This window comes from Cheilinus undulatus, linkage group 17 (genome assembly GCF_018320785.1).
Source record: "Cheilinus undulatus linkage group 17, ASM1832078v1, whole genome shotgun sequence".
Taxonomy (NCBI): Eukaryota; Metazoa; Chordata; class Actinopteri; order Labriformes; family Labridae; genus Cheilinus; species Cheilinus undulatus.
The window spans coordinates 25,749,104-25,773,560 of record NC_054881.1 but is presented as its reverse complement, the minus strand read 5'-3'; the positions used below and the strand labels follow the sequence as shown (position 1 = coordinate 25,773,560).

Genomic DNA, 24,457 nt, shown 5'->3' with positions numbered 1-24,457 from the left:
CTGCAATTTTACTCCATTCTTCTTTGCTCAAGCTCTGTCAGTTTGCACAGGGATCCGGCATGAACAACCCTTTTGAAGCCCTGCCAAAAATTTTCCATTGGATTGAGGTGTGGGTTTGACTCAGCCACTCCAGAACATTCATTTTTGCTGTCTGCTTCTGGTCATTGTCTTACTGGGAAATAAATCTTTTCCCAAGTCATAGTACTCTTGCAGGCTGACTGAGAATGTCCTCTGGGATTCTTCTATTTTGCCACATTCATTTGACCCTTTACCTTTACGAGCTTTCCAGGGCCAGCTGCCAGGAAGCATCCCTGCAGTATGATGCTGCCACTACCATGTTTCATAGTGAGGATGGTGTTTGTGGTGATGTGCAGTGTTTGGTGTCAGAAAAACATAGCACCTTGTCCGACGGCCAAAAAGTATCATTTTGTTCTCATCAGCATCAGTTGCATGCAGCAGAGTCTCTCTCATCTCAGCTGCTGAAGCTTGTAACTCCTTCAGAGTAGTCATACGTGTCTTGGTGGCCTCTCTTACTAGTCTGCTTCATGCACAGTCACTCAGTTTGTAAGGATGGCTTGATCTAGGCAGATTTACACATGTGCCATATTCCTTCCATTTCTTGATTTCTTGAACTGATCTTTGAGGGATGTTCAGTGCCTTTGATTTTTTTTTTTTGTATCCATCCCCTGACTTATACTTTTCAATAACCTTTTCTCTAAGTGGCTTGGAGTGTTCTTTTAAGTTCGTGGTCTAACCAGTGAGTTGGACCTTCCAAACACAGGTGTCTTTAAACTACAGTTACTTGAGACACATTAACTGCACTTAGTCTCACATTCAGTGAAATGAGGATAACCTATTTGCACCAATTAGGTCAGTTACTTTAAAGGGGGTGAATTTTTTCATGCAATCACTGACTTTACCTTACGATTTTTTTCCCAGTTGACATTGCTTGGTAGAAATCTCTTTTCACTTTGACATTAGAGTTTTGTAATTTTTTTTCTGTAAAAAAAAAGTCAAATTCTATTGATTTATACAATCAATAAAGGATTAAGACATCCTACTTTTCATAGGCACTGTACAAGGAACTTGACTGCATATTACCCTCACTGTACAGACACAATACATATCAGTTTTACACTTAAAAGGGACAGGTAAGACAAGGGTATCACAAACTCTTAAAAAAACTATATCTGTTGTAAACTGTGCATAAAGAAGATGATGAATTTAAACGAGTAGAGAAATAAGTAACATTTATTTTGCATGCAGATTTTTTTTCATATTCTCTACCAAGACAATGATTTATTTATTGAATTGTTCCTGATACTCTGATAAATTGTAAAAGATGTAATTGCAACATTGAAAGAGCAATAAATGACATTTAAAGTTATAATGAAATTGATGGCATATATCTGCTTTTACTGAAACATGGAACAATTGACATTGCGGCTGTAGCCTGGCAGAGCTTCTTTGCTGTTCCATGATGCTACGTTGTTGGCTCAATAATATTAAAAACACAAGAATTAGATAAATCAACATATTGGGTTATAAGTTGCTTCATTAGCATAAACATGGACATGGTAGATTCTACTTGAGGCAATCAGTCAAAAGCTTCTTTGCTACTTAAGTAGTATGTACAATATTGACTTGCAGCTGAAAATAGTCCCCTGATACTGTATTTATCCTTGTTGAATAATGATTCCTTTTAACTACACCGCCTTGTGATCTTAGAAAATGACGGATTTCATTAAACTGTGTATTTTAGGACCTGCTTTTTATGGCATCTTATATCTTTAGTAAGTGGCGGAGCTCAAGACAGACAAACAGTGCAAGGATATAAAAGATTTGTTACCATAAGGCTTTGAGAATGACCCGAGTAATTAAGTAATTGTAGTTTGATAAGAAACTAGAGGATGAGGCTTTTAAGAGCAGATGTCATCATAAATTTAAGAGTTCTGTTTTGGCTCTATAAATAACTGCACCATAAATATTCAGTTCTTGAACATTATTGCACATTACCATAAGAGCAAACTGGAAGGGCCTCTTGATAAAGTGTCATCATCATCTTCACTCGTTCATCCTGTCCACTGACTCCTCTTTAGTCAAATAATGTCAAGACGAGCTGTGCTTTTGAGCTTATTCAAGAGTTATTAGTCAGGAGTGGGTGACATTTGATATTTAATCACCACTCCTGACAGCCCCAAGATTTTTAGTCTCTGTGGATAAGAAAAGAGAATAAAGAAGAGCGAATATGGAGAAGCCAGGCAGGCATTCAGCCCTATGGGCCTGGACTTCCAATAATAGTGATAGATGGATAAGGATAGTGACTTTGTGAATGCGTATACTTTTGGATTTCTATCTCTGCGAGGATCAAGGTCAGTTCTAGACTCAGGGAATGAGGACATTTTTTGAAAGTGAGGAAATTAAGGTCAGTCGTCACTGCAAAGGGCCTCACAGAGCTATTTTGGGACTGGTGTTTTATAGTTAAGAAGAAAGAGAAATGAACTATGTTACTGCAAGAGCTCAGATATTCAGAGGTACAATATGGGTCTGTGAACTATAGAGGATACCTTATCTTATATTTATATAATACCTCATTTTAATTCCAACAGGCTGAAGCTCTATATATTCTCATGAGTAGGCACAGAAAGTGGACTCTTCTACTCTGTTTTCTTGTCAATGACAAGAGAAGCCCAGCATCATTTCCCTTGTAACTGGGGACATTTAAGAGTTTACTTTGTATTTACATTGTGCATTTAAGAGTTTCAATTGTTTTGAAGAATTACAAGAAACAGCAAATAAACATGCTCCTTGGCAACTATTTGGGACTCTTGCAGGGTTCATCTCCTGGGTTTGATCTAAAAATGAAAGACGGTAACTGGCATAATCCCTTCGCAAATTCTATATGAACAAGTAGTCTGTTTGTGGGGGCTAGATTTTAAGCTATATGGCTTGGCTATTTAAATCCAAGTTTGGGCTTCCCACAATTTGTAAAACAAGATAAAGTTGAATAAATGATTACTGTACGGTATGTCGTGTTTTGCTTGTTTTGTCCATAGGCTTATTCATAACTCATGGTAAATGGACTGCAACCTTTCTGCCTTTACAGCATGGGTTCTGCTTCTCCTACCAAAGCAGCTCTCACTTGATTTAAGTGAGGAGCAGAGGGAACCTTGGCACATACTCGGGCTAGTTTGAAAAGAGAGTGCTAAAGAGGATGACAGAACCATATTGCTTTTAAAAGTTGGACTTGGAGAAATGCAAATTAAGTGCTGTGTTTGTCATTTATATGAGTTGACCTGGCTGATCATGTATCAGTAGACTTTGGTGTTTTCAAGTATTCTGTGTGGATACTATGCATAGTAATGACAGCAACTCTACCATTGCAGGAAATCTGACAATTTATGTTTCTCTACAAACAGATGTCTTCCAACAACTACTTTCAGATACTAAAACATTTACATGGAGCAAACATTTTGATGCTGTGTTTGAAAAGCTAATCAGCATAGAGATTTTCCAGTTTCCTGGAATGTATCAGGATTAAACAATCCAACAAACATTTATATGTTTAGAGCTTATTCTCTTGAGGAAAGCCCCGGCAGAGCTTGCATTTTTACTTGTGTTTACAAATGTTCATCATGATTTTGTTATTCCAAACTTCAGCCCTGTAGTTGCCAAGGGTATCAGATGACAATCTTTTTTGTTGTTTTTTTTTACTCTTCAGGCTCATGCTGGTAAAATGAGTTAAACTGAAGCTTTTGAGCAAAGTACATTTTTTAGTTACACTGACGTCTAGTTCACACATAGGTGGTTATTTTTCAAAAGAAAGTTTTTCCCTATTTTGTTGACTTGAAAACGCAAAAGCAAATTCCTACATGCTGTAAAGAGGATGCCATGTCAACAATAAGATGTCGTTGGCTATGCAGGTGAAGCAGCTCATTCAGAGCAAGTAATGGTGACTTTGATATGCAAACATTTTCTTACTGTTGTTCTTCCACACTGGAACAAGTTTTCCTTAAAGTGAAGTTCAAACTTTTTTGTGTACTAGTATATATGAAAGGCTAAATGCATGGAAAAACCTCTATTTGAAAACTAACCACCTGGTGTCCAAAAAGTAAACTGTCACTCGTCATCGTCAGACATTTGCAAATGAGTTCTGCCATTGCATATTGTATTTACTTGGGATGTGTATGATTGATTCAGTTATCATTTATTTCAGATTCCTTGGTTGGCACCAGAATTATGAGTCATTTAACTAATTCTTAATATTTTTCTAACCAGTTCAGGCCCACAATCTCAGTCAAACATTCCAATCAAACTATAACACAGCCAACCACCACTAGTAGGTCCTGTACCTGTTTTTAACCCTCCCAGCCCTAATCTATTTTTATTATTTTGTCATGCTAGACATATTGTCTTTTGAAACATCAACCCTGTGGTTCACAGTAGGGATGTAACAGTTCACAGAGGTCACAGTTCAGTTCATACCTCGGCTTTGAGGTCACAGTTCGGTTCAGGTCCAGTTCATCTCTAAAAAAGAAAAAGTCTCAGATTTATAATTCTAGATACCCCTCACTTATTATTGTTTTTCTTTACTAATGTTAGTGCAGTTAATACTTTATTCAGATGTTTGAAATATAAATTTGAATCAATTGAGCTATACTTTGCTCCGTCAAGGGTTATTAAGAACTATCAGTGATAGTGGGTACAGCCTGTGAGGTAGTAAACATGAGACAAAAAAGAGGAAAACAAAAAAAGCAACAGACAGACAGTAAACCAGACCTTCTGGTTTTCAGAAGCAAAATAAACACATTTGCAAATTAAAGTACGTGCTTTTTAGAGCAATGTCTCATCTTTATGAGGTATGAAGAGAGCTGTAACACCGTTTTGAATTTAGAAAAAGCTGGTGCAACGATTCTTCATGCAAAACCGGACTCATGTGTCAGTGAAGGATCCCAGACGAGCTCATGTAAACAGTCTGAGCAGAGCACTTTCATCCACATTTGCAGTTGTTGTTCTCTACTTCTACCGGTTCCTGTGTAGTCTTTAAAATGTATTAGCAGCGGTTATATCTTCGACCCTCTCTGCTTTCTTATCCGGAGGTTTTTTTTTTTTTTTTGAAACAGTGTGAAGATGAGGAGGGGGGGAGAAGGGCAGCGGTTTTCGCTGCTCTGCCGCACTTGTAGCGGAAGCTGGTAGCAGGCTTTTCTTCTTCATTGGTGGTTTAATAGCTGTTAGCAACCACATTTACCAGCATTACTTCTGCTAAGATTGGCAGATAAATACAGTTAAATTTTGTTTTCTCTTCTTATCTTTTTTTAATGGTTCGGACGTATTCGTCGTGGGAATATGTGTAGCAAACTGTAACTGTTTGGGACAAATACAAAAACCCTCACACCCCTAGTGCACAGTCAAGCTCTGAACATCCTTCTTTTTTTCCAGGACAAACTTGGCTTTAAGAATACTTGTGCTGCAGTAATATCACTTGAATTTTAAAAAATAAAGTTATGGGACTATAAAAAAAAAATTAAAAAAAATAAAACCCCAAGATTTGTGATACACAGTAAACAATAATGACTAAGATTTTTTTTTTGCTCAGACTTCTTCACAAAGTAAAAAAAAAAAAAAAATTGTTCACATATGTTCACAAAAAAAGTCATTGCGCCTTTTCATATTGGCTGATCAAGAGCCAATATTCAGAGCACTTCCTGTCTGCAGTGACACAGCAGGACACATCACAGGCTCTCTGCCTCTCTTTCTCTCCATTAGGGGCTATTCAGGCCATCCTCTCCAGCTTCTCAAGTGTATAGACATGCCCTTTTTTTTGCATGATGACAGAACAGCCTGCCATTAGTTGTCACAAGCCATGTGACAAAACAATATGGTAGAAAGCATTAGCAGGTAGCCAAAGAAGCTCTCTAAAATTGATTGAAAAATAAACATTCAATATTAAAGTTGTTGTTGTGGATCTTTTTAGATCCACTATAGTCACCCCAGTTCCAGGCTTGCTGGAGAAGCTTCTGCAAGAACTGTGAAGGCATGGATGGTGTCATTATGACGGCATTATGACACATTTTCTCACATTCTTTCAGCGTAGTGTATACTAATGCACCCTGGCCTATATATTCTCTGTAGCAAGAGCAAGGATTACACCTGCCACTTACAAATTGCAGTTCCATGACAGTGCCATGACCAAGATTCACCGTCAGTACGTTTTAGTGCTTACACATTGCATCCAGAACACTGTAACAATAGTATTGTGGTGTTGCAAAAGGCTAAGAGGTAACATGAGAGTCACAGCATGTGAGAAATCTCTTGATAAGATTACCCGGGAGTCATTGTAGTGCCAGGTGTAAACCACCACAAGAATGCATGTAACTCATAGTGAGATCAAATTCTGACCACATATTTGGTATTTTTTACCAAGGCCAAAGTGAGGAGAAGAAATCTGGAGCAAAGAGCTGTACTCTGATGCTGAAAGAGAAAAGCTAAAGGCTTTGTAGCAAAATCAGTACTGCCAAAGTTGGTTTATTTTGAAGTTATTCTTTAACATTTTTCTCACAAAGGCACTTTAGAGTGCAATCAAATCCAAGTCTAAATTCAATCAAGTTGAAGTCCTTGACAGCAGCAGAACACAAATCAAAGCTTAAATCCTTCTATGTCCTTCCAGAATCCTCTCTCACACTGTGATGTATTATTCCTTTCCCTTACAATTGTAACTGGTGTGCTGTCTTGGCTAGGTTTCCCTCAGAAGGTTCTTAATCTTAAGGAACTACCAGGTAAATAAAGGTTAAATTGAAGCAAATACTTGTAAGCCACCTACACTGAAATACAGAATACCATCTGCCTACTTTCTTTCACTGATGAGCTCAAGGCCATTAACAATGAAAGAACATTTTCCTTTTCTTAGAGCTTCTTCACATGTTTCTCATTGGATCAAAAAAATCAATGATCGTTACAGTTTCTATTTAAGATAATGAATGAACCACAGTACTGACACATGCTGACTTGTTCAGATGGTTTGCTGCTAAATTTTATTTTCTTCTGTGCAGCATTTCTATCTTTTGGTACGCTCATACAGCTGTTGCTAACATTAGTAGAAAAAAAAGTTCAGATGTGCTGTGGGTCCTACGGTCTCCAAAATAAGAGGAAGCAATTGGTGTTGCAAATCCCGACTGTCATTGGACAAGAGTTGGGGTACACCCTGGACTAAGGTTGTGATTCCTTTAGTGTTCAGATTTAGTGTTCTTTAGATTTATTATGTCATTTTTCACAGGCAAATCTCTTTCAAATGGTTATCTAGATGGTATAAGCCCACAAAAGTTAAGACATTTTTTTTCTATGTATTTGACATTATTTCGATCAGCTGATAAAAGCATTGCGAATTTAACAGCTGCATTATTTTATATTTTATTGTGCTTTTTTGTGTCAATAAGTAACATGCAGCCTTTCAGTCACATCTGACTGAAGTTGGCTGTGAAATAAGCACCTCTTTATAAATAACAAATAGGGAATTTATTATGGATCAACAGTTGGTTTGAATCAAAAATATCTTTAAACTATCCATTAACCCAAAGAAAGGAATCAAAACTGAATCAAATAAACCATGAGATATTGAAACATTCAAAAATATACATTTAAGAAACACTGAAACAGTTTTTTTTTAATGGAACACAAAGGGGGCTGATGCAAATGTATCCATGGCATGGGATATTTTTCACATCTGTGCAAGAAACAGTGCTTACACTGAGTTTTAGAAAAACTGCACAGAGGGTGACTGGATAAACACTAGCATCACTACAGGCCAATCAGAGCAACAAAACAGAGTAGACATGCACTGGGAACCTAATCCACAATACTAACTCGACAGGCAGCTGTTATTGTTGTTAACTATCAGTGGAGCCAGTTGATACAGTAAATCAAACTCTTGCCAAAGCTACACAAGAGAAGAGCAAAAACATGAAAAACTTTCAACTTGGCTCTTTGCTCTTCTCTTAATAAACACATGTTTCAGTTCTGATGAAACTGTCACCATACTGACATCTTTGATTACAAGGGATGTAATGGTATCAAAATCTCACAGTACGCTGATACTTCGGTAACAAGTCCACAGTGTGGTATTTGTTCTGGTATTTAAAAAAATGAAGACTTATGCTGGCATTTCTTAAAACAGTTGCATTTTGAGTATTACAGTATGTGCAATAAAGTGCTGTAGGTGTGCAGAAGGCATAAGAATATATACTTAAACTTTGGCTCCAACACGTTTACTGACCTTCTAAAAGCTTTGTTGTCCACCTTTGTCAACCAACCCTATCACGGGATGGTTGTCACACACTCTGGGGTTGTTCGTCACAATTTTTTTTTTTTTTTAATGGGAAAAATCCTAGGAAGAGGCAGAACTAAATATTAAACTTTAATTGCATTCACAGGTTGACAAAGGCAAAACTTAATGCATTAACATGAAATGAGCAAGGAACATGAACAAGGAACATGTTGCTATAGGCCTATAGCAACATAAAGAGCAAAACAAATAGCTCTAACAATAATAACCTACCCAACTAGGCTACATGCATCACTTTCTGCGCTACAGTGATGCCAAATGTAGGGTCTGTGCATTCCAACTAAGCAGAGCTTTTGTACCTAACTGTAACTTGTTGTACCTCCAACGCTTCTCCTATAGCTCCCTTAAAAGGCTGTGACAACCAACCCCAGAGAGAATGTAACAACCAACCCAAACTGTAATTTCTTTCTAGCATTAACGCTAACAACTGCCTAACAAAAAGTTAGCTAGCTAACGGCAATCTAAACTATAGCTGTCCCATCACACTTTGTAAGGGTAACAACTGTTATGCTATAAACCCATTGTGTAAAAGCTGAAGAAGAACACTGAGGAGCTGAATATTTTCAATTTGACATGACAAACACAAAAAGTCCTCTCACCCCAAGTTCAGCCGTCCTACTCCAGAGAAAACTATGTGAATGAACTTTGGTCCCAATTTGGAAAATTAATTCTGCAATTATTCTTGTTCTGATGTGGGGAAGTGGGATTATGAACACTTCCTGAAGAGTCTTTTGGCCTGGCCAAATTCTGCTCCTCACATTAGCACCACTGGGAACAAACTATTAAGCTCAAAGCTTTGCAAGATGGATGTGCCTGATGGCAGATATGGAATCTGGCTAATCCACTGACTGTACAAGGTTATGTGATATAAGAATTCATAGTAAATGTTGAATGGGTCCGACTATTTTGCAATGAATATGAAAAAATTTTCCACTTGGCATGCATACATTTTTTCCTATTGGGTAGAGGCTTTGGTATGTTAGCCATGCTTTTAACACCATTATGAAGCAATCAGTTGATGTTAAGTCCTGCAGTCAGCACTCCACAGATTAATTAGCATCAATTTAGTGGTTAAAGGAAAGTGTTTTTTGATTTATTTTGGATTCAGGAGGAACACATTTAACAGACAGGTAATGTGCAAAACATAAAGAAATGCAGATAAGCATTAACAATGTGAGTTGCTGCAAATAAGCATTTTTTATTTTAGTTTATTTATAGCCCTTTATATCATTAACTCTGTTTTAACCATGTAATTGCACATTGCCTGCTTTCTCATCCTGTGCAAACCAAGAACTCATTGACTTTTGGAGGCTTTGTTCTCAAATAGTGCTATTTACAACATAAGCATACACTGCTTAGTATTGTACTTTTCTCACCAGTGCCTATGCTATGTTTCAATGACTCTAATTAACTTTGGTACCCTGCAGTGAAACGACAGGCATAGTAATGGGAGTGTCAGTAGCAATCATCCGACACAGTGCAATTATCATGTCAGGGAAGTCCAGGAGGCGTTACACATAAACACACAGACAGAGACCCTATAAAGGCTTTAACACCCTTTTAAGGATAACCATGACCAGATTTATATAATTTTTTCTCCTCTATATTTAATCTGAAAGAACAACAATTGTGGTTACACTGAACCTGCTCGGAGATGCAGATTCTCTCCTTTGTCTCTAGTTTAAGAATTCTTCGTGCATTCTCCTACTAGAGCTCAATCATGAAGTCTCTTCCAAAACGGGTGCTAAATCCTGCAGCTATCACGACCAAAGTTGTTGGCTACATATCAGCTATTCTGCACAACGTCCAGGATATACAGGATGCATCTGCCACCTTCATTTTGGATCAGATCATCCATCAGAGTCTCTGGTTGAATCATTGCCATCCCACAGTAACAAACAGCCAGTGAAAAATAAAATCTTTTGACAGCACATGGTGGCTGGCAATTCTGATGTGTGCCAGCAATGTTTATTTTCATATGGAGAGAGTGGAGGCTTCCATCTGAGCAGCAGCAGAAACTAAATGCTGATGAGGTTTTTGGTTTTAGACCTGTTTTCCCCTGTGTTTATAAAGTGAGGGATCTATTTTTACGCAGGGACAGATTTGTATGGAAGCTCTCAGTGGGCAAGCATTTATATTGTTTATATACCTTCCTTTTCCCTTTGAAAATGTGTCTCTTCCTGTTATTTTCTTGAGGTTTTGACTCATTTATCTCATTCTTTCTATAACAATACTGTTTATCTGTGATAATGACCTAATTTTACCCTTTTTTTTTACATCTTAAAATAGAAGCTTGTTTTCAAGGGCAACCAGAAATGGCATCTGGTTTTCAACAGGGGTGTCCAAACCCTGTCCCCTGAGGGCCACATACAGAAATATATTAGGATGAAGGGGCCCCTTTCATTTTACCCATCATAAGGATTTTAAAGTTAGTGAGACCAATCCAGTGTAAGTTAATACGTGCTTCGCGATTGAGTATGCCTGAATGGCTAGTTAATGGCTGACAGGGCAAATAGAGTCATTTTCAGGATTTTGGGGAGTCAATCAGATCTCAGGGTGCCCCGTTTAGCACTGGCTACCACTGGCTCTGCACCAGAAAAATTATTGGTGCTGCTATTTGTTGTGATAATCCATCAGGTTATATAATAATCATGTTATTAATCAAGATATCTTCTTATCAAAATGTTTGTTTACAGATTGAACATGGTAGCACTGCCTTATGCTGAAAACAAGAAGTACAATACAGTTAAGCACAAGCTTAATGTTTTAATGTGGGTCATATTTCATTTTATCTCAATAATTTGCCGTAGGCCAATCAAAAATGGGCTGCAGGCCGCATTTTGCCCCCAGGACATAGTTTGGACATCCCTGGTTTACAACATTAGTAAGTCAAGATTAAAAAAAAAAAATTACTCAATATCGCTAGAACAGAGTGGAATATCATGCAGAGATGCATGTCTGAATAGAGCTTCAGTACAAATCTGCAGTTAAATGCATGGCTGTATGTCTTTTAGGGTTTCCATGTTAGGGCATGTTAGTTCAGGTAGGCCAAGGAGTCAAGCACTGATATAACTGAGATCATCTGATCTCATGCAAGCCCTCATCAGGTGATGACCAGCTGATTTGCTCTCATGCTGCCATATTTCAACTGCTTTTGCCTGCCTACACTTTGCCGCTCTCTCTGCAAGCTGCTCTTGCAACCCTCCTCCACCCCAGCTCCTCCTTATTATTCTGCTTCTGACTTAATCAGTGTCATTATGTTGTCATTGATGCCTGCTCTGCTCTGGGATTTGCTGCTTCTCGCCCTGCCTTAGGCTTTCCTTATTGGCTTAGGAAGAGCAGGAACACTTGCTGTCCCTGCTCTTCCTTATTGGCTTAGGAAGAGCAGGAACACTTGCTGTCCCTGCTTACTGCTTTCTTCATAGGCTCATGGAAGGTGGGGGTATCCAAGAACAACCACACTGCCAAATATAAATAACAGCATAAGTGCTTAATAATAACTGTTTATAAAGAAATATTTATAGTCGCAAATCATGTGTGTTTCTTGACAAAGTGGTCTTGACTGAATTTATTGGCTCAGAGTACTTTCCTTCTTATGTAATCATCTCAGTTTGAAGTTGAATTCCCATATACTTAGCATATGCAGGGAGAAGAAATTTTGACCAATTTGAGAGCATTTTCTTCACACATTTTGTAAATGTCCCCAATGTGAAAACAGACCAAAGTTGACTTAATTATGCAATACAACAATTTGACCAATGGTTTAAACCAAAACAAACAAACTGTAGATGTGAAAACATTCTGCATATCTTTGCATATTTTCCAGAAGCCTATCATGTAATCCTCCCATGTAGTGAGTAGTGTTACTGTGAAGTCCTAACAACAGAATGAAAGTACTTAGCATGAATAGCAATCTCCCTAGATCAGTCATTCGTGAAATTAAGGCCCTTAATGTTATATTTTTATGTGGGTTTGTTTTCTTTTGTAGATGAGAGGCTAAGCAATATAGCGTAAAATAAACTCTCAGACTTTTTTGTGCCAAATCTGATTTGCAGTTTTAATCAGATATTTTTTCTGTTAAATTCTGAATCATGTATGAAAGAAGTAGAGAGAAGAATTGATACTGGAACCTATATCCATCCCAAAAAGCAATCCTATGTAAATGATAGTGGTGGGTGGTAAATTTCTGCCTTAAGATATCCTAAAAACAAATCCAATAACCAATCCTACTTTTATTTTTTTTTTCTCTAGTTTAGTGTTTGTTTTTTGCTTAAAGTTTATGCTGAAACAAAAAAATCAATAAATGAATTTTCATTGTCAAAAGAGGAATTCAGTTTTAAAAACAGAAGAAAAGGGAAACCAGAAAGTAAAAAGTGAATATGAAAATGTCCTTTGCATGAAAAAGAACAAATTGTCTTTATTTTTAAAACAGTCTGGAGAGCTAATTGAAAGAGCTTACCTCATAGAGTGTTTTTCTGTCACAGTGTTGTTATTTAGTAAATTAGAAAGTGATTGTGTAATGTGTTTCTTTTGATAGGCTTTTTCTCCTACCAATAATATTTTGCACCTCTCAGGGGGTTCTTTGCTGAAAAAACTAGCCTGCTGTTTTGTTTCTGTTCTCTCTTTCACACATACACTAACCACCATCCCTCTCCTCTCTCCCTGAAGGCTCGTCCTATTTCTTTAAGGGGAAGGAGTACTGGCGAGTGCCGGGTAGTGACATGGAGGTGGAGGCAGGATTCCCCCGCCTCATTGCTAAAGACTGGCTCCTGTGCACAGAGATGCAGTCTGACTCTCCGGACTCGGAGCCCAAAAGCACAGAGACGAGAGGCAACGTGCGCCAACACCCGGACCATGCAGAGAACGGGTATGAGGTGTGCTCCTGCACCTCGGATTCTGCCTCACCGTTAGGTGCTCGACCCTCCCCCTCTCCCTTGTGGCTGCTGCCATCTCTCTGGACGCTCTCACTGGCCCTCTGGTCTGAACTGCTATGATGCCAAAGCTCGGGACAGAACTCCTGAGCTGATTGGTGGAGGGCTAGAGGACTATCAGCGGAAGCAAAAACTCAAACTTTTCCTTCTTATTATATCATTTGGTATGTTTTTGGGCTAATTTTCTGTTATTTATTTTACATGTCATTTGGTGGGCTCTGCCAACTAAAGTAGTCATTTATAGAAATCAATACAGAATCAAAACACTCACAAGGCTTAACAGAGATATGATTGAATGGGCACATTGCCTCTTTCTACAAGGAAAGAGCTGACTGTACACTGCAAAAACTCAAATCTTTGCAATTGTCTTATTTCTAGTAAGAAATATATATGATCACACTACTTGTAAGCCACATTTACCTGACAGGTCCAGGTAGATATCGTATTTTGAGATATAGATAGAAAAAATCTCATAATAACTAAGAAAACCAGTCAACACTACGGTGAATTCAGGCATCTTTGTACACTTTTTAATTTCTGTTAGCTGAAGCAGGGAATGCTTCAGTAGAAAGTAGATTAAGTATCTATGTAGCTAACATAGCTGCTTTGTGAGATTAGCTTTAAATACCTTTGCCATGTAGCTACGTTAGCTACGTAACTGCTTTATCTGTTGTAAAGTAAGCTTTGCAATGTGAGCTTAAGCAATCATAGCTAAAGCTAACGTAGCTAAGTAGATGACCCTCTCAAAGTATATTACATAGCTGCTTAGTAAGCTTAGCCTTAGCTACATTAGCCACATAGCTACATTAGCTACGTAGCTGCATTATCTCTAGCATAGTTACCTTTTGCTATGTGAGCTTTACCAAATGTAGCTAAAGCTAACTTAGCTACATAGATAATGTAGATACATAGCTTCTGCAGCTGCTTTGTGAGCTTAGCTTTAGCTGCCTTGGCTGCATGGCTACAAAGCTACGTTAGATACTCTGCGTTGGAATGTTCTGATGGAGGATGATCTTTTTTCCTGTAAGTACACTGCTTACTTGGCCTCTCTTATTTAACAGTTTGTTGTCAGGTTTTTAATTTAATTTGTAACTTTTGGTATCCTAACGGTTACCTAAACTCTTACCCTAACCCTAAACAGAAGTTTAATCTTGTGTTATTTAACACATTTTAGTGTGCATTTCTGTTCTGAGATGTACACTATTTCAGATGAATATTCTGTGAGAGTGGCTGTCAGAGATAAACGGTCTGCAGCCAAACTGTGTCCAGGCCTACCTCTACACAGTTTGTCACCCTTCGACTGCATAGAACAGATTACCTAGTGTGAGTGTGCTATAAATTTGTAAGCTGCGTCTTATTTCATGACATTTAAGTGAAATTTCTTGCTGCGTTGGCAGAGATATTCTTCTGGCCTTGTTTTTGGCTCATTATAAACTGAAATAAGATGTTTATTTTGAACTTTTGGTGAATGTGGTTAACATGAGTGTAATGAAATATTTGCAACAAGAAATAAGACAAATGACTTGATTAGAATTTGAGTTTGTGCATTTAAATGTTTTCCAAGAGCACCTACAGTGATTTTCTTCATGTGCAGCAGGTTTATAGAAACAGTGACTCAGATGTAAAGTAGATGAATTGACCTGATAAGCAGCTAAAAAAGGGGAACAAAAGGCCAAAATGAACACATTTAGGGATTGTACATCACATTAAAGTACTCTGAAAAGAAAGCATTAAAATAGAGGTAGAGATGACCAAAAAAGAAACATTTTCACAACCCAATCTCTACAAATGTAGATGTTTCTAACAGTTTCTGCCCTCATGACAAAACATTGAAGGCAAAAATAATTTTGTTTCTCCTTTTTTATCACATGTCCAATTTGAAATCCAATTGGAAAACTCCACAGTCGAGTGTCTTTGCAGACACAATGTCAGTGTGACTCTGGATTATCTGCAGGATTCAGGGAGATTGTTTGTCCCTCAATTTAAAGCTATGGGGAAAAGAGTTTGCAACAAAGTCTGTAGATTATCCCAATAACATGGACAATGTTTCTGAAAGGACACATTGCCTAAAACTTTGAAGTTTTAAAGCATTTTTAAAGCTCCATGCAGCGCTGAAGACATAAAATCAAAACTACTTGCATGGCAGGATAGAACCAAAGGTAACTGAGTGTAGTGGGTAACTGACCTTTAAATAAACCCCAGAGTCCAAACACATACACTCGCGCATCCATCCATGCTCATCACCTTGACAGCAAGCTTGTGATAAGCATGAATGTTTTGGCTCCTGCTCTCGCAGAAAGTGTCCAAACTTCTTGCAGTCAGATCTGTGAGGATGGACAGCTGAGTAGGTGTATTGTTTGTCAGCATAGGTTTCCTTGCGTAAATTCCTTAGTTTGATTCTAAAGTCAAAAAATTGCAGCTTAAATACTGTTTTTGTTTTCACTGGCTCAATATTTTTATCTCTGGTTTGAAAGCATTCCCTGCTCTTGGTTCAGTTGTAACATTTGTATCAAAATCAGGCGAGGTAATATTGCTGTTAATTTTACATGGCAGGTCATAGAGTTTAAAGGGGCTTTTTGTGACTGCTGAGTATTTCTTTTACTGTCTTTAGCTCCTTCTGAAGACAAGAGTCACAGCTTGACTCCTGATTTATTCTTGCTGTAAAGATATATTTACCTATAGACTGAGTTGAACGGTTCTGCACTTATTGCAGCACCAAGTGGACTGTGTATATTTTAAGCTGTGTTTTCTAATGTAAAATATTTTTGTAAAAAATAAATTAAAACAAATCTGAATAACTTTTATTTGCCTTAGTGTTGTGGGGTAAGTTTGGAGAGTGCTCTGAGGTTGGTGTCTGGGTGTATAATTATTTAGTGAATTTGAAAAGAGGCCCGGCCTTGAAGGCAGATGAAGGTAATGTGACAGCTTGCAGACACCACTTGGGAGCTGCTCTCCTTCTCTCTCATGTTCTTCTTAAGCATGTTTCCTCTTGTAATGGTCAACACGCAAACCACACACTCACTTTGAAGGGCTTTATTAACACATCCTCAGGCACAAGATTAGAAAGGAAACCTGACTTTCTTCAGGAGAAGGCAATTAAATTATTTCAAGTATACCTGATTCAAATGTGTTAATCAGATCTGATTGTAACCATGTAGAAATTAGCACAATGCTGTCATGTTGTGCTTTCAGTGTTAATGAAGCTTTATAGTCCCTGTGAGTTTTTGGCTGGTTACGAAACAGACTGAAAGTAATCCTGATGTCTCTGTATGACCATAAGCAATAAGACTATATCTAGTTCTTTTTCATGCCTGAAACCCTAAAAAAGTAGAAGTCAGACAAAGTTAGTCACAACACACTGCCAAAACAGTGCAAAACAACTCCTGAAAATTTCCCGAAGGTTTCCGAGTTGACTGTGTGAGCAAAACTGGCACATTTTTCACCTAGACTTTGGTTGGTTTTTCTGTCAGCCCCCCCAGTGATAGAAGTCCAAGACCTTGTCCACATGTAGGCAGGTATTTCTAAAATGTAGGTTTTCTCCTCCATTTTCCAAAGAATATTACGTCAACACATGACATGTTCTTAAAACACTTAAAAATGCAAAAAAGCTCTGCACATGCTAAGAGCCCACCATGTCAACAGTAGTCTGTTCTTCACTGTGCAGTAAAGCAGCTCTCTCACAGACAGCAGTGATGTCTTTGTCATGCAAAACGGTCTTACCATTCCTCTGCAATGGCCATTTCATTTTCAAAGTTAAGCCTGAATAATATCTCGTCCAAAAATGTTGACATTTGAAACATTTGCAGCGGTGTCTCCAGAGTGTTGTATGAAGCATCAGCAACCTCTGCATTCCAATCAGGTGTCTGTTCATCATCATAGTGGGAGAGCAACTGTATTGATTGATTGACTGATTGTACTTTATTTACGCGTCATGCACAAAAGTGCCCAACCCTCATGGATTTATAAGACACCAGAAATACAATTGCAGTGTTTTACAAAAAGATAAATTTATAACGATTATAAAGTTGCATGATCTTTTCCCAGCTCAGTAAACAACAACTCTGCCTTTTCTCCCATGCTTTGCAGATAAAATCTGCTATAGCAAAGGTTCCTTTTCTAAAATAGAACTCAAGTTTTTGATAGTCATCAAACCAGAAAAAGTCAGCATTGATCAAGGACATTTTCCTTGATCAAACCCCGTAAGCCATCATATCATCATGTCTTCATTATGTGTTTTGTAAACTCCAATTTCCACATACTACTGCTGCACCATGATCCTCTGGTAAATACTACTGCTGAGAAAATTGCTTCTTTTTTAGTCAGTTGGAGCAGTTCCACTGCCTGCGCTCCAGTCTGCTTCATTAAAGGTGCACTGCAGGTCTTTTTTTGTCTGCCAAAACCACATCAATCTATGATCAATCCAAACAACTGAGGGAGCGTGCAAAGTCCAGTCAACTTTAAAATACATCAAAATGCATGGACTTTCATGGACTCTAAGTCATAAATTATCACTTCGTCAGCATTACATCTATTCTGCAATGAGAGCAAACAGTCATTGAGAAGTCAGTGGGTCATAAAGCTACAACAGTGCCATTGACAAGGGAAAGTTAACGTTTGAGGTAAAAAGCCTAATGTAGTCATCCATAGCAGAAGCAATAAACTCAAGGAATCATGCCAGAATGAATAACAAGTCAACCTCAAATAAGGCTAAATAATCCGCTGGTGACATACTATTCCTGTGGGAGCTTGCAGTTCTCCCGTGATCTCTGCCCCGTTGTCTCAAGCTGATCGGGGCTGAACTTTGTTGTGCAGTACTCTCCAGTGTGCGAGGTCTCTCACCTTTGTTCGGAGCGATATCTTTTTTTTACTACTGTCACACCTTTTCGAAATTTTTCCTTGGTATAGGGTTTTACCTTCAGGTGTTTAATAACCACATTAAACAATGCGGTTTAGGCTAAGCACTTGCTAGCGTGCACTCATAAGCACAACTAGTGGAGCATGCAGCTCTACAGGCATTTCATTCAGTCCTTTTACAAAATGCTTTGAGTCTAAGAAAAGAGCAGTGAGGGCTTAAAGGGGCGCTGGAACTGATTTATAGTATAAGCAATATTTTCACACTTCACAGGCTAGTTGCACTGTATCAGGACCAAATGAAGTTTGCCTCCTCATTTTCTTTTCTCTCTCTCTCTCTCTCTCTCTCTCTCTCTCTCTCTCTATGTGATGGGCATATGGTCTCTCTTTTCCTCCCTTCTCTGAGGTTAAAGGAGAAATAGTAATCCAAAACTTTTATCATGCAGGATCTACAAATGTAAAGTAATGTTCTGTGTGCTTTAAAACAGATAGAGTTGGGTCATCTGGCACAAATCTCTCCATTGTAAGACCTGTGGGCCACCATGGCTGAAAGATTTGGGAGATTTACCTGGCTATTAACCTGTTAACCAATGACATTAGCTAACAACAGACTGTACTGAGATGAACTGCTCTGTGGTTTTATATAATTGTAGCAGTGGGGGACGGGTAACTCCCCATAGCTGCTGGTGACATCTTAGGCTGCTATATTTGCCCTGCCAAAATTAAACCAAGGCAGGAAAGAGGTGAACAACTTTCTAATGGTCTCAATCTTAAATTCAGTCACACATAGATCTCATGTTTTCACGTTTACAGCAAACTTAATCCAACATATCTTGTGTGTTACGACACAAAGTTTAGATTTCACTTTACAGAGACTTTAATTAAAAAACAGCAGTGTTTTAATTTCTCAATTATTTATTGAATTTATGCTTTCAGATCACATTTTGTGTGTTGCAGCTATAGTCTATTTGAGCTCCACAAACACACAATGAAAACCACACGCTGATGCTTAATTTAAGTCCTGTTTCTCTCCTAACAGTATCTCCACTTGTATGCAGGTGTTTCTGTGCGGTTGTGCGGATGTTTGTGAGTTTATCTTACCCACAGGCTGCAGCTGAACCACTGCCAAAATAATGCACACCCCCAAGCTTCATTTTGTTTTGAGGTAAAATGAAGTTTAAAAGTTTAAAAAGTCACCCAATCGCTGTTTCTGCCGACAGCAGCATTTTTGCTTCCCTCCTCTTGACACACTCGAGTGGTATTAATTAACTGGCGTGACTCGACAGCCACCGGGAGAGCACCTGCACCAACGGGCGTACGCTGCAGAGATGGGTCACTTTGGAGCGGCATGTCCTCTTTTGGAAGAGACCACTGAAAGATCAATTAGATATGTTTAATACTGCGATAATTGAGTGTTGTTTGGACTCTAAAGTTGTCATTTTGAGGCAACTTTTTGACTGAATATGCTCAAATAAAGCTTTTTCCATGGCACACTGACTGCTTGAGTTTCCAGATGGGCCAGGCAGAACCAATCAATCAATCCGTAACTAAAATATTCAGGAGTGGAGGAGCTGCTCGCACAGAGGAGAGGATAGAGAAGGATGATTTACAGGAAGAGAGCGTGGAGCGAGAGGAGAAACAAATACACAGAGAGTGATGGATTAATGGACACACGTATATATACACACAGACAAATAGACAAAGTAATAACTGGCAGCTCAAGCACAAAACCACCAAGACACAGAAAAGGACAAACAGATGAAGAGATAGAAACAAAATGAAATGTCATCCCCACAGAGACACTGGCAAAAAGATAAAGCAGCAATTTAGCTGTAAGTGTATAATCCACATGGGAGATATGAGGCTGTTTTCATACACCGTCTGTTCAAACAGTCTGTTTGCAGCACAACAGGCCTTATTTTGGTCATTTTATACCATAACTTCTTTGGTAACGTAAACTCAATAAAATAATTACTCTGATTGAGGAATAGGGAATCTTTGACAGACCAGAAAGAGACAGCAGGAGCTGTTCTTCAAAGAAAAAGAAGCTTTTATTTTATCCAAAGAAAAATGTTTTGATCAAACTCAAAACAAGATGACCTATAGAACACACTGACTTAGCATAACTCTTCTTATGAGTGTGTCAAAAACATGGTGAGATAAAATAAGAGCATATTTCAGTCATATCAAAAGTGGGCAGTAAGTAAAAAATATAAAACAGGCTAAGCCCAAATCCCTCCAATGATATCAGAGCTTTTGGTCTGTTTTCAACAAGCTGGCACTGGGATTAAACTTTCCAAGCCTTACCCATGCCTTTGCTCAGTCAAGAAGTGTCATCCCCACCAGCCAGGTAAGGCTCCAGCTGTGTCATTCAAGTCCATCAAAAGACCCAGTCTACAAAGGGCCCAGGTTTTGTAGCCCTCATAGACCACTCAGTCCTGTCTGAAATTAGATGCTCTATGGAGGATCCCCGTTTTCCATCACCAGCTGTCCCTAACATCACCACGCAAACCGCTGAACATGCGCAGCATTCAACTAGAATTTCAACAGTCCTGCTCGAAGTAAGCTGGAATGTCTATGCAATGCAAAATCAGATGGGGGTGCTACTTTTTTAATGGTATCCTCTCTCAGAATGACAAAACATCCACGATCAATCAGAGTTGTTTGAGGGCTTAGTTTAAGCGACAGCAAGCCTCTCATATCTAAGGAATGCTAAGTCCCCCTCCCCAGCAACCGCTTGGAAAAATGTAACATAACTTTTAATGTTTTTATGGACAAAATTCCAATACAATAGGCCTACTCACTTCATAGGTTCATGCCAAAAGATTTATGTATAAACTATCCATTATTATGGCAGCATATTAGGGCCACTGTAAATTAAGAAGAAATAAGGAGGGTCTGTTCATTTTCAAGTAAATATCAGAATTTTGGGAGTTTAATAAGTAGTACATTTACAAGAAAAAAAGTGCTTTTTTTACTTTAAAAGTTGTAAACTTACATGAACCAAGACTTTAAAATCAGAAATACCCAAATTCTTGGATGAAAATCAAACCAGATTGAGCCATTATCCTTGTACAAGTCCTGCAGAAGAGAGCCTAGTAAGGTTATACTTTTAACCGGGACTGATCAAGGAGAACCTGAGCTTTGAATCATCACATTATGGCTACGTTCATACAGCAGTTTAAAGTGACCTGAATCTGAATTTTTGCTTACATGTGACTGATCTTTTTCTGACAGCTTGAACAGCACAAGTCAGATTGTATCTGACCTTCTAAATCCGATTCAGGCCACTTTCATATATGGATCTAAATCAGACCATATCTGACCTTTTGAAAGTCGACTGCAGTGTGGACAGCCAAAACAAAAGAAACCTGATCGAAGAAAAGATCAGAATTGTGCATGAAGTCCTGCAATGTGAACGTAGCCTGTAAGTACATTCTAGACCTTGAACAGGCATATTTATAAAAATGGTGCTAGCCTATCACTTCTTTCAGTTTGGTTTCTTGCATCTTGTTACTTTATAATGTTGCAAATTTCTGAGTTTGTAATGTCAAAATGTGGGGTATTTTTTTTTTTTTCAAAACTTTAAGTGTCCTTTATTTTTTCAAAACCTTGATTAGTATGGCCAATCATACATAGTTTTTAAACATGATTTTGAAAATAAACTGCATATATGCACATCCAGCCTACTCATAGGTCATAACAGACTGAATTACAAAGTTGTTCTCCATCTCTCTATCTTGGCTCAGCGCTATGACGCACGAGAGGGTGCTGTATGAGAGCCACTGGCTTGCAGTACGAAACAATTTGTCAATTTCTACAACTTTTCACAGTGAAGGCAAATAAAAATGAAACAGACTCAGTGTGCAAGGCATGAGTGTGTAACTTTTTTTTTGTTTTGCTTCTGCAGTGGGTAAAGTATGAAATTAAAAGCTTTATGTTTTGAAACCAGACAGAGCACAAGCAGTGGAATTACAGATTGCCTAGAAGGGTTACGAAAGGGGGCTTTGCAAGGGGGTTGCAGCACAAACAGAGTTTGTGGAAATAGAAGATCAGCCTCATCTCTGAAAAAGCACACTCATAATTCAACATTTTGTGGTGGCCACTGTGTTCTAAGGTGGTAGTTCCCCCTTTAGCCGCCCCTTGGATACAACCTTGCTGTGTGGTCGGAGAATCTGTGAGAGGGGGCTGCTCCATTACAGGACGACTCTTCATGAAGTTAAGACTTGAGTATTGTGCACTTCCTGTTTCCTGTTAAAGGGCAGGTTCTTCATCATATTGCTTCTTCATAATAAAGTCATCAGAAATCACGTTAAAAAAAGAAAAATGCTTTCTACCTCTTTCAGCTCTCAATCAAATGTGCAAATGTTATAGTTGGATCCAACTGCAGCAATACAGCAGACATGACCTACCACTGTTTTTTCAGTCTGGAATGGTAATCCTCACAGAGGCATTTATCTACAGAGCAGTACTTCTTTTTGTCTTTTTTCCCCTTAAAATACAAAATTCATCTCATAACATCTTGTTGTTTTGTTCCCAGAGTTGTATTTTTTATTTGGCTAGAATCATAACTCCAAGCAATATAATCACTGTTAAAAATATATTTAAATAATGATTGCATAAATTTAACAGAAATACTCTTAAACAGCATTTTTAAATATTAGTCTGGAGCAGAGAGAGCCTTTTAAAACCAAATGTTCTCCTGCTTGGACATATGCTAGTTGTAACACTCAAGACAAGATGGCGCAACCAGAAAAGGTCAACACAGAATCAATCAGCTGTGAATAGGAGTTTGATTTGTGAGTAAGAGATAGAGAGATGAAAAAGTGAGAGAATGAGAGAGAAAGAGAGAGCCTTCTTCAGACAGGGGAGATTAGTGCTCTGCAGTGATATGAATTCTGAACCACACTCTCTATCAGACGCTCTCACACTCCTTTTGTACCACTGCTAGCTTGGCTAACCCCACATACACACATGCAGATGATTATTTCTGTGTGTGCAGAGCTTCAGCTTTCTATAGAGCCGGGAGGTGTTGGTCAGAGGGGAGAGGAGCAGCTGTTGTTGTAGCTGTCCATTTTGCATTTCTCCTGTCCTCGCTCCCACATCAAAGAAGGCCAGGCAGGACCCTGAAGCTGGCACTGGTGTAGAATACACAACACAGACCTCTAAACACCTGACAAGGAACAACTCAGAGCCATGGGAGGCGGAGAAGTTTCAGGAAATTTGATCAAAAATAGAACTTGTTTTGATTTCTCAAACATAAAATAAAAGTTTCAATGCATACAGGTGACAAATAATTATCTAAAACTGACACTCTCTGCAAGGATTCAGTTGGATACAGGTGGGTTCAGTCATGCATCATAACAGATATGTAAATGTAGTTGAAACCCCACTGGCAGGGTGTGTATCCTTTACCTTAACCAGATATGACACCTTCAGGCCTCTGCAGTGATTATCAGCAGCAGGCCACCTTCAGCCAATCACTCAGTCTGATGTTAACCACACTGAAGCTGCAGAATTCACCACCAGGGAGACTCTCAGCAGAACTTCATGTGTCATGGGATGTTATGTGAAGTAGAGGTGGGATGTAACTGTGGGATGCACCATCTGTTGTGGTGGCAGACAATTTGAGATGCTTTCTAAACATAGATGCTGATTTTCAGGAACCATTTTCCCAAGGATTGTTTCACATCACATGTTCAAATGGGGTTCATATGTCCATTTCTCATTGCAGGAAGGGTTTGGGGTTGAGCAATGACACAAAATTTGCATAGAATTAACCACAGTTTTTTTTAATGCTTTTGCGATGCCCTGGTTATTGTTTAAATAGGCCTTGCCCAGGATTATTGTTACTATTAATGTGCCCCCCCCCCCCCCCCATTTTTTCTGGTAAAATTTTATTTAGACTGTCTGTGTCAATTAACAGGTTAAACCCCCTTACTTAAGCCTATTGTGACTGCAAGGCGATCTTCATTTTGGCCAGTAGGTGTCAGTACTAGTATGTTATCAACTGCTCTCCTTGTTTAGCAGGAGCTTAGCTTGCATCCAAGCGGCAACCTCCGGTCCTGAAAAATGAAGCCAATGCGGAAATGCAAAAAATTGCAATATTGCGAGTGTTCACTTGAGGCTGGCTGCAGGAACACCGGAAGTCCCATCTGGACACCTGTTAAACAGCTGTTTTTTACACTAGAAATAAACTGGTTTACAGCCTGGTTCAAAAAACCAAAGTATCTCATTAGCTAGTGTCTTATTGTGCTCCCACTGTGCAGGGGGTGAATTTTTGTGTACCACAGTTTAGATTAGATTTAGAAGAAAACTCACTGCAGACTGATTGGCG

General features: G+C 38.6%; 1 protein-coding gene across 1 annotated transcript in view; it reads left to right on the top strand.

Annotated features, from left to right (window-relative positions):
• The window catches only part of LOC121524667 (matrix metalloproteinase-17-like), a 149,922-nt gene extending 133,864 nt beyond the window's left edge, over window positions 1-16,058 (top strand). The window contains exon 10 of the mRNA XM_041810112.1: window positions 13,007-16,058. Coding sequence (XP_041666046.1) covers window positions 13,007-13,332 — 326 coding nt within the window. The 3' untranslated portion in view covers window positions 13,333-16,058. The remainder of the gene's footprint in view (window positions 1-13,006) is intronic.
• Window positions 16,059-24,457: the final 8,399 nt, after the last annotated feature.